We start from the raw sequence: 13,386 nt of genomic DNA, 5'->3' as shown, positions 1-13,386 counted from the left end.
ACACATCTGCCTCTTCACCAGACTGTGAACTCCCCCCACCCTCCCGAGGACAGGCGCCGTGCCGTATCTGATTCATCTCACAACCGGGCACACAGTAGGTGCTCAAGAAATGTGCACGGAAAGGATAAGGATGGAGGATATGGCATTGAGTCATTCAAAATTCAATTCGTTCAAGTCATTCATTCATTCATTCATTCATGGAGTCATTCAATCTACCTCGAAGCAAATACCTGTTGAATGTTCTGAGTTGGGTGCTGTGCGTGGTCTTGGGGGAAATTCAAGGCAGCTGATCCATCATTCATTCATTCACTCATTCATTCATTCAACAAAGATGCATCTAAGCCTAGTATATGCTGGGGCCTTGGGACAGAGCGATTGATCAGACTTAGGCCCTACCCCTGAGGAGCTCACAGCCTGGACATGGGCCTGATCTTCACCACCAGAGGCTAGACGGGCATGCCAGGAGGCCAGAGGGGCAGAGAGTGAGGAAATCTTTCGGACCCAGCTCTGGGCCTTGGGAAGCTTAAAGTCTGGGAGGGAAGACAAGGGGAGAGAAAGTCGGAAAAGAACCTGCATTTGTCAAGCATCTATTTGCTAAGCACCATGCCAAGAGCAAGCAAAACATTCACACCCTTGATCCTTTGCAAGGTAGGTGTTACTGACCCATTTCACAGATGAGAAAGGAGAAGCACAAGGTGGGGAAATGGCTGGCTCATCTGACCCACTTAGAGTAATTGTTCCCTCTGTATAACTATATACGTGCTACATTTTCCCTATTCAGATTACTGGTATGGTTTCTGTCTCCTGACCTGATCCTGATTGATAATGGTAATGGTAATGATAATAATAATTATTATTTGTATAGCTGCCTTCTAGGGATGAGCACTTAATACACATGATCTTTCATCCCCTTCAATCAGCTGACGTTATTCCCATTTCGGAGAGTGGGATGGAACCTCAGAGAGGGGACGGGACTTGTTTGGGGCATCCTGGCCTGTGCACAGGCTACTGAGTCAGAAAATCCGGACACGAGGCCCGTGTCAGGGAGCAGGAGAGACAGATGCACTGGGAGGGGGTGGGGGCGGGGAAGTGACGGCAATCTGACAAACACTGAGTTCTCCCTCTGCGGGCGCAGAGCAGACTGCTTGCTGCCACCAGGCAGCACGTGGCTACCTGCCACATCCTGGCACTGCAAGTTCTGATGAGGCAGAAGGGACTGGGGCTGTTCTGGAAGACTTCCTGGAGGAGGGGGAAGAGGCTGATGGATCAGCCACAGCATGCCAGGCCCTGGCCTCCGAAGTCCTTGCAGCAACTGTCTAAGGGCAGGGAGCCTTGGGAAGCAGGTGGGGAGACTGAGGCACCGGAGGCGGGGGCTGACCTGCCCAGGATCGCCTGGTGCACAGGTGGCAAAAGTGGCCGGGGTCAGCCGGCTAAGAGCCTCGGCTCTTGCCAACCCAACTGGCCACTACATCACAGCTGGAGTGGGTACGTGAGACCACACCCCCTTCTGCCAGTTCTTTACTGCTCACCTCCACTCAGAACTCCTGAACTGCGGACGGTCCACCCAGCCCTGAATTGCTACAACTTGCGACACGCTCTTGTCCCCTTCAGGGGTTGCGGTTTGGCCTTTCCCCTGTCCCCTGCAGTGGGCGGCGCTCCACTGGCAGCTGAATGGAGACCCATTAGAAATAGGACCCTCAGGGATTAACATATACACGCTACTACATGTAAAATAGGTCATCAACAAGGACCTACTGTATAACACAGGAACTGTACTCAATATTCCGTAATAACCTAGATGGGAAAAGAATTTGAAAAAGAAGGGATGCATGTCTACGGATAACTGAATCACTTTGCTGTACACCTGAAACTAACACAACATTGAACGTCTGCTCTACTCCGATATAAAATAGAAATTAAAAATAAAAGAAATAGGACCCTTGGAGTTTCTTGCATTTCCAGGAGCAATCCCGACTCTCTCCCCTCTGGTTTTCTGGCACAGGCTATGCCCTCTGCCTGGAACACCCTTTCTGCCCTCTTCTACTTGGCCAACTCCTCATCTTAGCACTGATGGCACGTCCTCCAGAGAGCCACCTTCACCCCAGCCCCAAGGCCAAGCCCAGATGTGGGCTCCCACAGGGACCTGGATTCCCGGTGGCCGCCCTCTGAACACTCGGGATCATAACGGCAGGGTGTGTCCCTTGATGGAGGGGCCGCCTGTCTTAATCACTACTGTGTCCTCAGCACCCAGGTCTGAGCCTGACACAGGGAAGGTGTTCAGGAAATATCTGCTGAATGAATGAATGAATGAAATAGTGAAAGAACAGAGGGCACAGAGAGGCTGGGAGGCTGAAGTCAGGAGGAGGGCCCGGGGCGGGCGCTGCAGGGCAGACCTTATTGTAGAGGGCGCAGATGTGCAGGGCCGTGTTCCCCGAGGCGTTCTGGGCTCCAGGCTCAGCCCCATAGAAGAGCAGGTGTTCCAGGTGCTGAGAATGGCCCCTCTGGCAGGCCTGGAGAGGATTGGGAGCTGAGGAGGCTGGAACAGACCCACCTGACCATGGCATCTGTCTGTCTCCTTCACCTCGAGGCCAGGAAGCTCTGCGTCCACCTCCCCTTCTCCTTTCAACCCCCATTCCTGCTTAGGAACTCACGCTGCCAGCTTCACAAGTCATTGCAAGGCCCAGGGCTCTGGGCTGGCTCCTTGGGAGGGTCGAGAGGCCATCCCCCCTCATCTCAGGGATCGAGGTTTCCAGGTCCCACGCCATCCCCTTCAGGGTCCCGGTGCTGACACCCTCCCTCATCTTTTCCTCTTTGGGGACCATGCTACTCCCACCCCTCCCCTCTGTGAGGACGCCAGCATCTGGAGCCCTAGCTCCTTGGACCGGGGTCCCTGATCCCTGGCCCCCTCCGGGTCCAGCAACCACCCATGCCACCCCCAGCCTCTCCTGGCCGAGTCAGGAGCACCTGGTGGATCTCCTGCCAGCCGTTCTCATCAGCTATGCCCAGCTGGGCCCTGCTGTATAGAAGCAGCTCACAGCAGCGGGGGTCGCCCCCCACCATAGCCGTATGGAACAGAGGAGTCAGCCCCCGGCGGTCCTTGTAGTTGGGGGAACCCCCAAGATCCAGGAGCGCCTAGGAAGGGAAAAACGAAGACAGTCAGACAAGCACCGGCTCATGTTGAAGGGCCAGTGGGGAGGGGAGTCCTGGGTGACCCACACTGGCCAATGCCAGAGCTGGTTCTGCCATGATGCCCTTGAGCGACCTTGATACTGGTCCTTCCCCTCTCAGAGCCTCTCTCATCCCTGTGAACAATGAAGGGATTGGGAAGATGCCTCCAGAGGACCCTCCCACTCTGAAATCCTGCCCAACCTTCCCCCATGGGCGACGTTTGGTGAGACAAATTTGGGGGACAAATGAGAGAACGGAGTCTGGATGCAGGGTGGCCCCTGGCTGGGTGGGAGGGGTTATTAGGACCAGGATCCCGAGGATGAGGCACAGAATGAAGTCTGGGAGGGGGCAAGCTTGGGTTAAAGCCACTTGGGCCAGCCTCACAGGGGCTGGGGGCTCGGGGGCAGGGAGTGGTCCCACTCAAGTAACGGCTCTGGGCCTGGAAGGCTGGCAGCATCGAGCACGTGAGGAAAGAGTGTTTGTTGGCGGCAGCCCTGTGTGAGGAGAGTCTGCAGCGGCACTGTCCAACAGCACATTCGCACCATTTGTGGTGATGGAAAAAGTCTACAACCGCACGATCCAATATGGCAGCCACGTGTGGGCTACTGAGCGCTTGAATGTGGCTAGTAAGCCTGAGAAACGGAAGTTTTCATTTTAGTGCATTTGACTCCATTGAAATCTACACAGCCCCATGTGGTTGGTGGCTGCTGGATTGGACAGCGCAGGCCTGGGGGGTAGGGGTGGGGTGCGAGCAGGTGCGGGGTCTGGGGGAGGGGTGTACATAAAGAGGGTCTGTTGATTCCAGGGCTGTAAGGCAGATCTTTGTGGCTGGTGTTTAGGGATCTTCAGGAAAGGGTTGGAGAAAGCAAAAGAGGCTCCGTTAAGCTGGAGCATCTATGAATCCTGGTGTTTATCAACAGCTTTGGGGGCGGTCTAGCCTGACCTGTGTATGAAGAGGGATCAAGTGCCCTTGGGTGGGGGGAAAAGAAGACTTTTTAAAAATTAGACCGGGAGAGCTGACTCCGTGTATGTATTTTGAGGGTCTACGAGGTTCGTCAATTTGGGAAGGCACATTCTAGACGCTGCGCTGGAGGAGGGAGCTGTGAGAGAAGGGGGTGTGTTTGGGGGGTGAGCTGCTAGGTTGGGAAGGGTAGATGGAGGGGCGGAGGGCCAGTGTCTGGAGGAGGCAGATGAAGGGGCTGTGTCTGCAGGGTGTGTATGGAGGGGGGTCTGTATTTGGGGGCAGAGCAGGGAGCTCATTCTGTATTTTAAAGGCCACCAGGAAAGTCTACACGTCAGGGAGACAGAGGTAGGTGTTGGTGTAGAGCTGGGTCAGAGGGAATGGAGAAGTTCTGGGTGTCAGGAAATTAACATGATCTACTTGCGTGTAGGGCAAGGGTCCACGTGACCATCAACTACAGCTGATCATGAGCCTTGAGCTGGGGCGGGTGGGCGCTCCTGGAGGTCCCAGGAGGGTATCAGATTCAGTCAGAGGAGTAGCAATGGAGGAGGGGTGGAGGAAGGGTCTGGGTCAACTGGCCCAATGCAGTCTGGGCGAGAAACATGGTAATCTGGGGGTGCCTCTGAGCTCTAGGGAGGGTCCCGGGAGGATCTGGCACCTCACCGTGAGAGCGAGGCAGTGACGGGCACACGCGGCCTTGTGTAGAGCTGTCATGCCATCCCGGGCCCGGAAGTCGATGTGGGCCCCGCCCAGGCACAGGGTTCGAATCACCTCTACAGAGCCTTCTGTCTGGGCAGCCAGCGTCAGGGGGGTCTCTGGTAGGGGGGGGGGATGGGAAAGGCCAGTCACATGCAGCCCCTAGGCCTTGTTCTTGACTCTCCAGCCCTCCCAAAGCGCCCGGCCCCCTCCCTACCTCCTGAATCTGAGTCATGATAATTGGGGTCCAGCCCCTTGTCCAGCAGCCGTGCCACCTTATCGGATGTCCCGAGCTGCACATACTCCAGGAACTTCTTCAACCCCGTCTGAGGCATAGACAAGAGAGAGAACACAGGCCGGTCAGGGAGGAAGGGAGCAAAGCTGGGTTCTGGGGCAGTGCTGTCCAGTGGAAATACACAGGAAGCCACACATGTCATTGAAAAGTCCCTAGTAGCCGCCTTTTTTAAAAAAAAAAAAGGAAGGGGAACTTTCAATTACATTGAAATTCACTTTAATGACCTATCTCTTTTTAATCTACTCTATCTACAAAATTACCTTTTCAACAGGTAATCCACATGAAATTTATTAATGAGATATTTTACTTTTGGGGGTACTGAGTCTTGGAAATCCAGTGTGTATTTCACACTCACAGCGAGGCTCAGTTCGGACCTGCCACACCGCAGGTACCTGGGGAGCCGTATGTGTCTGGAAGCACCTGCAGTGGATGGTACAGGTCTGGACGGATGGAATATTTGGGGGAGGACAGAGACAAATGCATGGTGGGGTGGGGATGGGGATGAGAAGATGCCGCCTGGGAGCTTTCTTCCCAAGTGTCAAGGATCCTTCACTTCACTTCTGACCAAAGCAGCCCCCTGGCTTCTTCCCAGCTTTTAGGGGACCAGAGGAGACGCAGGGGACATATAGTCTGAGAGCTGGAGGGCAAGATAGCAGGAGGATAAACGTGGCTGGGGAGGAGAGCATCCTTGGATCTGGTAGAGATTTAGGCTCTGGGATTGTGGGAACTGCAGGGTGTCTATGAAACAGCCCCTAGGCAGAGGGATGCTAGATGTCAGAGTCACAGGCCAAGGAAGGGGGGGTCCTGAGTGGATATAGGGGACCTAGGAGATGAGAGGGGAGAATCCAAAGATGAAGAAAGTGGGACCCAGGTGGATATGGTGTGAGCCTGAGCAGAGGCACAAGGAGGAAAGAGAGGAGATTTAAAAGGCTATGATAGGGTTAGCAGGGGCATTTGGGGTTGTCCCAAATGTGACACAGCATCCCAAATTAAGTGGGGCACCCTGGCAGAGGCAGAGAAGGGTTGGAGGGCTGTTGGGAAGAGATAGGAGAGAAAATGGTTGGGCAGGGAGCTCCAGGTGGGAGGGCAAGTGTCCGCAGGGTTCTCTCACCTTCGTGTGCAACTTGGCCAGCTGCTTCTCATCCAGGTTGGTCTGTTTGTAAACTCGGGTCTTGTATCGGAACTGAGGCCAGGGGTGGGGTAAGGGGAGAGACAGAGACTCAAAATCAGGGGTCTGGACCCCCTTCTGAGCCAGGAGTCAACTCTGGGTCAGGGTGGAAGCAGCCCCAGAGCCTTGGCTGGGTGGGCAGAGCGGTGCTGGGCCACTAGGGGCATGTGGACGGCAACCCCTAAGGAGTCTGGACCCCATGGGGAATGTTCTAGAATACCTACTGTAATTGGGCATCCTTTCCCACTTTGATAGATAACGGGAAGCTTGGGGCTGGAAAATGACTTGCCCAAGGTCACTCCACCGGTCAGAGGCAGAACGCACGGTAATTTGAACCCAGGCCTCTCTGACTCTGATTCTTAGGTGCCCCCCCGAATCCAGAAGAGCCCACTGGGTTTTCCCTTGTCAAGGTCTTGGCTGGGAGAAAAAATGGGGAGGGGGCAGATGTGTCTCAGGACACGTCTTCTGTCATCTGTGAAGGGGCCAGGAAGGCCGTGGGCCTCACCTCCAGGTAGGGCACCCCCTTCTCGAAGGACTGGGGGTACTCCCGCAGCAGCCGCTCCTCCTCCAGGAAGTTGGCGTCGCGGCCCGAGGTGGCCGGCTGGAACAGGCCGTAGTTGAGGACATCCTGCAGGCTCTCACTCAGGGCGCAGAGCACCTGCTGCTTGGCTGTCCAGATGGTGGCATCTGGGTTGAAGCGCAGGCATTTCTGGTGGGGGAGGCGACAGGAAGGGGCCTGAGGTGGTGCGGGAAGGGGCTGTGGGTGATTCCAGGGACAGAGTGGGTGTTGGGGGCAATACATGGGGGTCTGGAAATTGGGGGCCACGTGTGAGGACACCCAGTACCGGAGGCCTCCCCGTGCGGGCTCGGGTCCCCCCCACCCCCACTCCGGCCAGCCGGCTCACTGTTTGGTGCAGGTCAGGGATGCCAATCCTAAACACCATCATGCTGAAGTGGGCGTCGTCTGGGACAGACATGGAGCGGCCCTGGAGGCCTCGAACCGAGGCCAGGCTACCAGGTCCCCCGCTGCCCCGGCCCCGGGTCCCCCGGGGGCCTCTCCCTGGCCCGTCTGGGGAGCTGTCGGATTCTGAGCCCCCCTCGGGACACTCGCTGGCACTGTGGCGTTCCTCGTCCTCGCTTGTCGCGGGGCTGTGGGTCATCATGGGGCCACGGGGCGACAGGGGACGGCAGCATCACAGGCGGCTGCGGGGGGCCAAGGGCGGCTGTCAGACTAGGAGCCCGGACCCCCTGGAGGCCACAGGCGCACTCAGTGGACAAATGATCAAGGGCAGCCGCCCCACCCTGCCCGAGGGAGGCAGGAAGGAGGCTGGACACACCCCCCAGACACTCCTACGGCCTCCAAGCTCTCTCTCGCACGCGCACACACACACACACACCCCCAACCCTGCCATGCTGCCTGCACATCTCCTTCCCTGCCCTTGGCCTTGCTCGCAGCCCCCCGCCCCTCCTGCGCCCCACTTTGCCGCTGACCCAGCGTGGTGGTGTCCCAGAAACCGCAGAATCACCGCGGGAGCTACTGGCCCACTTTGCCAGGCCACGGATAAGGCAGCTAAAATTAGCTGAGGACAGACAGGTGGGCGACCCACCGGCATCCTGCCCTCCTGGCCCCAGCCAGGGCCCTCACCTGAGGTCCTCCCATCTTCCTCCTGGGTAACTGGGGTGAGGCTGAGATGTAGTAAGGGGGAGAGGGAGGTGCCTTGAGCCTAGGGTGGAGCTGGTGACTTCACTGAAGCGCGGCTGACAATGTGTGCAGAGGGCTGCTGGGGGACCGGTGTCCCGGGGGGCAGGGGCACTGGGACGGGGGTGTCACGGGGCAGAGTACCATGCAAAGGGTGTGCGGGGGGAACCACAAGAGGTTGCCTATGCAAGTTTCTGGGGGCATCTTGAGAGGGTGTGTGTGGGGGTGGGGAGGCTGGCCCTGGGAGCGCCGTCCAGGTGACAGTCACCCTGTCGGTACCGGGTGGCTGCAGATGACCTGTGAGTGTGTTTGAGGCCTGGCGCTGCCGGGTGGGTGGAGTGGCATTGCCTGGTACTACTGGTGGCCCCACTGTGAGGGAGACTGGGGGGCTGGGAGGGAGGCTAAGAAGGGGGGTGAGACTCTGGGGGACTGGGGTGAGAGATCCTCTCCAGATCCCCACTATTCTTTGCCCCTGAGGGAGTCTTATAAGGGTGAGTCCCAGATGGGGTCCTTTTCTCTCATTTTCTCCCCCCCTCCCATCCTAGCACCGGAAACCAGAATGTCTGGTCTTGTCCCTCCCCCCCACACCAGGCCCGGCTCCTGCACGTTGCCATGGAGATGGGAAGCAGTGGAGGGTACTGCTGACTTTGGGGGAGTGGGGATGGGCTGGGGGGTTGGGGGAGGGAAGACAAAATGTGTGGCGGGGAGGAGAGTTCTAAGAGCTGTGGGCGAGCCAGCATCTAACCGTGGGCAGTCCAACCCCTTCCTCAAGCGTGGCCACGGCATTGAAGGCCCCTCCCCCTCTAGGTACCCCGCAGAGCTGCCCCTGCTTTACCCTTGCGGAGACCCCGGCCTCCTCCTACCCTTCGACTCCACATCCCACCTCCGGACCTGGAGCTGGCAGCCACTCCCCCTCCGCTGACCCTGGCTGACCCTCAGCCTCAACCGGACACTAATGGGGTGGCCAGTGGCCTGAAAGCAAAGCTAGCCGGGTCCCCCCGCGCGTGCGGCTGCCCCCGACTCCCCGGCCCCTCCCCCTCAGGCCCAGCGGGAGGGAGCGGGCACACTCCGCCGGGGCGGCATGAATCAAACGCTCCGCGGCTAAGAATAGCTGGCACGCAGCTGGTACTGAGACGGGGCTGAGGAATCGGCGGGGTGGGGGGGGGAGAAGGGGAGGGGGGGGTGCCCTGGGAGGCTGCGGGGGGGCGGGGGGCGGCTGGCTTGGCCGAGAGCCGGCCCGGGAGAATGAATGGAGGCGGAGAGAGGCGGGGAGAGGCGGGGAGAGGGAGCCGGGGCTGGGGCCGAGAAGCTGGTGGGGGAGAGCCCCGGTCCGGGGAGAGGGGGCGGGGGCACCCGGGAGCGGGACTCGGGGGCAGGAGCCGAGGGGGCGCGCCGGCCGGCGGAGAAGGAAGAGGGGACGGGGGGGATGGGGGGGAGCTTGTGAAGGGGTGGGAGGGGACTGCAGGAGTCTCGAAGGAGAAGCAGGAGCTACAGGGGGTCGAAGGGGGCGGAGGAGGCCAAGGCCCAGACCCCCCTGGAGGAGACGGGCACCGGGATGACCCGGGGAAGGGGCCTCGAGGGGTGGGGCCGCAGGAAGGGTCGAGGGGCCGAGATGGGCCGGGATGGGCGAGGCGGGGGAGTGGCCGGGCAGGGCCAAGAGGCGGGTACAGCGACCGAGCCCTTGGCCCAGGAGCGCGGGGAAGCGGGTTCGGGCAGGGGGCTCTGCCGGCGGCGGACGGGGGCTGCATCCTCCCACCAAGTCTGCGATCTGGGACGGGGCACGGGGGACCGGGGCGTAACCTAATTTGACGTCGCCCGGGGCCACGCTCCCCTCCTCACCCCCCCGCCCCCCCCCCCCCCCACCGCACACCCGGGCCGGGAGCCCGGCGCTCAGCCAAGGACGTCCGGGGCGCCCCCGCCCCCTCCCGCGGCCCCGCGCCCGCCGTTCCCCCAGACCCCCGGTTTTCGGCCCCCTTACCTGCCTGGCGGGGCTGCTGAGTCCCGGTCGGCGGCGCCCGCGGCCCCTCCCCCCTCCCCCCACCCCCCACCCCCCCGGAGACGGGGGACCCTCAGGCCATGCCCCACCGCCCCGGAGGGCGAGCGGGCCCGGGGAGGCGGCGGGCGGGGGCCGGGGGGGCGGGCGGGGGGGCCGAGGACCTCACCCCCCCCGCGGGCCGGGCCTGGCCATCCGCAGAACGCCCCCCCTTCCGCCGCGGCCGCCGCGCCCCTCTTAGCTAGCCCGCCCCCGGCTCGGTCCGGCCGGCTCCGGGCGCCGCGTCTCCGCCTGCTCTTCCTCCTCCTCCTCTTCCTCGGGCCGCCGCCGCCGCCACCGCCGCCGCCGCCGCCGCCGCCAGCTCCGCGCCTCCTCTGCCTCCCTTCTCGCTCTCTCGCTCTCGCTGTCTCTCCCTCACCCTGTCTCTCTCTCTCTCCCTCCCTCTCTCCCCTCCCTCCGCCCTCTCCCCTCCCTCCGGGAGCCGGCGGAGGAGACATCGCCCCTCCCCGCGCCCCCAAACCTCGCCCATCCCCCCCCACCGCCGGCTCCGCCCCCTCCCCCACCACTCCTCTCAACCGCCGGATCCCCGAACCCTGACTCCACCCCTGCTTGCCCCTGTACCCCGACGATGGGGACCCGCCCCCCAAGGGTACCTCTCCTCGCACCCCCAGGACCGCCCCTTCCCAGATCGCCCCCACCCCCTCTACACACCGTAGGGCACAATTAAATATTTGTTGCTAGACTCTACCCCGCCCAAATTGGATGGTGAGAGCTACAGATTCCTGTCCTGTCCCCCCAAACACACACACACACACACACACACACACACACACACACACACACCTTCCTCCGAGGCACAGGTGCAGAGAGTCACTAGCTGGCCCTGCCCCTGCAGACATCTCCACATATACATTCTCTCCAGGGCATGCAGGGCTCTGAGTGTACATTACCATGAACACACCCAGCTACATCATGTACATATCACACCCGTGTGCCGGAGCATGCACACGGCAGAGCACACGCATTTACCCACCCCACACACACGGGCACGCAGCCGGCTGTGCTTGCTCAGAGCTCCAGCTCACACGCAACCCTGAAACAGAGACACAGAACTGGAGGGAGATGTGTGCTTACATCTCCGTCACACTCACCCACCTCGCCCTCCGTCCCACAGGTGCGCACACGCCCATTTAGAGGCACGACCCTGCGCCTTCGCTCCCCTCCGTGAGGATTATTGCTGACATTTCCTGAGCACTCCCTGTGCGCCAGCCTCTGCTCTGGATTTACTCTTCAGCGTCTCACACCAGTCCTCTGGGCTGCGGACTTGCGCCATCCCCATTTACCAGAGGGGGAAACCGAGGCCCAGAGAGGTTAAGGAACTTGCCCAAGGTCACCCAGTCAGAAAGAGGTGGTGGATCAGAGACAGGTAGCCTGGCTCAAAGTCTTCAGACCGCTGTGGTCCAGCACTGGGCCCTCCATAGCTGCCTGTCCTTCCTCACACGGATGCCCCCAACCATCTCAGCAGCTCGGCTCCTTGGTGCGTGGGACACACCCACAGAGACGGGGCAGATCCCGTAGGGCAGCGGTGAGAGCACCGCCACAGCCCGGACTCCTACCCTTCTCCCCGCTCCAACAGGGCCACCAGCCAGAGCACAGGCACCTGCAGAGGGCAGTTCTAAGCAGCCTGTGGGTGCACCTCCAGCTGCAGGCTTGTGGGTACCACGGTATGAGCTGGAGCAGGTGCTGGCCCAGCCCCAGGAGGCCCGGTCCTGGACGCACATCCACCGGCCCAGGTGGTGAGCAGCTGGGCCTGGGGAGAGAACAGCTGCCCCGTGTTGGCACCACCTGTGAGAGGGCCTGTGTACCCTTCCACGGCCTACAAGGCCTTTCCGGCCTGTGTATTCTCTCTCAGTGAGGGGTCCCCAGGCCCTTCATGGGCGCCTGAGACAGGCCCAAGCTCTGAGGTGGTGGGCAGCCTGCCCAAGGTCACACTGCCCTCTGCTTTCTTGGAAAATGGAAGCCTGGATGAGTTGATTTCCAAGGCCCCTCCTAGGGCTCCCGGCAGCTGAGGGCAGATGCCCTGCTTTTGCTTAGAGCCAGAAGCTTTGGCTAGCTGCCACCACGCTGGTCACCTCCAGCACGCTGAGCTGGCCCCTCTCTGAGCCTCGGTTTTCTCCCTTGAAGAGTGGGCCCTGCGATCCTGGCCCGTGAGCTCCAGGTTTTCTTGCACAACCAGCCGGGCTGAGGGTGGGAAAGCCCTACATGACGCGCGGGCCTGACATAGAGTGGGCATGGCCTGCCCTCCTGCTTCCCTTGCCCCTGCAGCCTCTCTTCCACTGCCTTCACCACCTCTACCCTGGCTGCCTACCCCAGTGCCACGGGGAGCTCGAGTTGCCACCTAAACACAACCATCCGGTGTTCAGTCTTTTGGCTGAGCTCTTACCCCGCAGGAAAGACTACTTCCTTCCTCTCTCAAATGATTGAGTACCTACTGCGTGCGGAGTTGGCCCTGTTCTACCTCTGGGGATACAGCAATGAACACAGATGCCTGCCTTCATTGGCGGGAGACAGACACTGAACAAGTAAACAAACAAACAAGGCAATGCCAGTCTTGATTCAACCAAAAAGATAAAATGAGGTGTTTGAATAAACTAACTTGGGGAAGGCCTCTCTGAGCCGAGACCTCAATGATGAGAAGGAGCTGGGGGAAGAGCCTTCTAGAAGGAGGAAAAGGCTAGCGCAAAAACTCTGAAGTGGGAAGGAGCTTAGCGTTCAGGAAGTAGCGAAGAGGCCAGTGTGGCTGGAGCTTGTGGAGGGTGGGGGCGGGATGGGGGGAGTTAGGGCACCAGGGGAATGAGGGTGATGAGCTTTCAGAGGTGTAAAGGACCCATCGTTCCCAGCCCCACTGCTGGGCAGGTCAGGCCTGTGCAGAGGACAGGGCTTGGCTTCCCTCCCACATATGATGGGAAGCTGGGGGGAGCAGGGGAGCGGGGCGTGATGTGATGTGATTTATGGTGGTTTGGAAGCATTGCTCTGGCTGCGGCAATCTGTGTGGATTGGAGGGGCTTGGGAGGAAGGAGGGGGAGAGGCAGGAGGAGGCGACTGCAGTGGTCCAGGCGGGAGATGAGGTACCTTGCTGAACGCTTAGAGCTCTCTGTGCACCCAGCCTGGCCATCTGTCTACTCCACCTCCCGGAAGAAGCTTTCCTGACCCCACCCACCCAGCCTCTCCCCTCCCCTCTGCCCCAGCCCTTCACCCTGTGGGTCTGTCTGCCGGTCTGTGAACAGCTGGAATCCCCAGTGTCGCCCCACCCAGGACCCGGCCTGCAGGAGGTTTCCAGGAAAGCAAGGCAGATGGATCCAAAAGCCCCACCTTCTAGGGCTACACACACAGCCACACGCGTGCT

At 60.3% G+C, this 13,386-nt stretch overlaps 1 protein-coding gene across 1 annotated transcript in view; it reads right to left on the bottom strand.

Moving 5' to 3' along the window:
• SHANK1 (SH3 and multiple ankyrin repeat domains 1) overlaps positions 1-7,448 on the bottom strand; it is a 43,125-nt gene extending 35,677 nt beyond the window's left edge. Inside the window, exons 1-7 of the mRNA XM_059905888.1 lie at positions 7,194-7,448; positions 6,794-6,997; positions 6,232-6,303; positions 5,043-5,151; positions 4,793-4,944; positions 2,965-3,132; positions 2,394-2,510 (exon numbers count right to left, since the gene is read on the bottom strand). Coding sequence (XP_059761871.1) covers positions 2,394-2,510; positions 2,965-3,132; positions 4,793-4,944; positions 5,043-5,151; positions 6,232-6,303; positions 6,794-6,997; positions 7,194-7,448 — 1,077 coding nt within the window. The remainder of the gene's footprint in view (positions 1-2,393; positions 2,511-2,964; positions 3,133-4,792; positions 4,945-5,042; positions 5,152-6,231; positions 6,304-6,793; positions 6,998-7,193) is intronic.
• Positions 7,449-13,386: the final 5,938 nt, after the last annotated feature.

This window comes from Balaenoptera ricei, chromosome 19 (genome assembly GCF_028023285.1).
Source record: "Balaenoptera ricei isolate mBalRic1 chromosome 19, mBalRic1.hap2, whole genome shotgun sequence".
In the NCBI taxonomy this organism is placed as follows: Eukaryota; Metazoa; Chordata; class Mammalia; order Artiodactyla; family Balaenopteridae; genus Balaenoptera; species Balaenoptera ricei.
The sequence above is the reverse complement of the archived record's forward strand: the minus strand, read 5'-3'. Positions and strand labels throughout refer to the sequence as shown.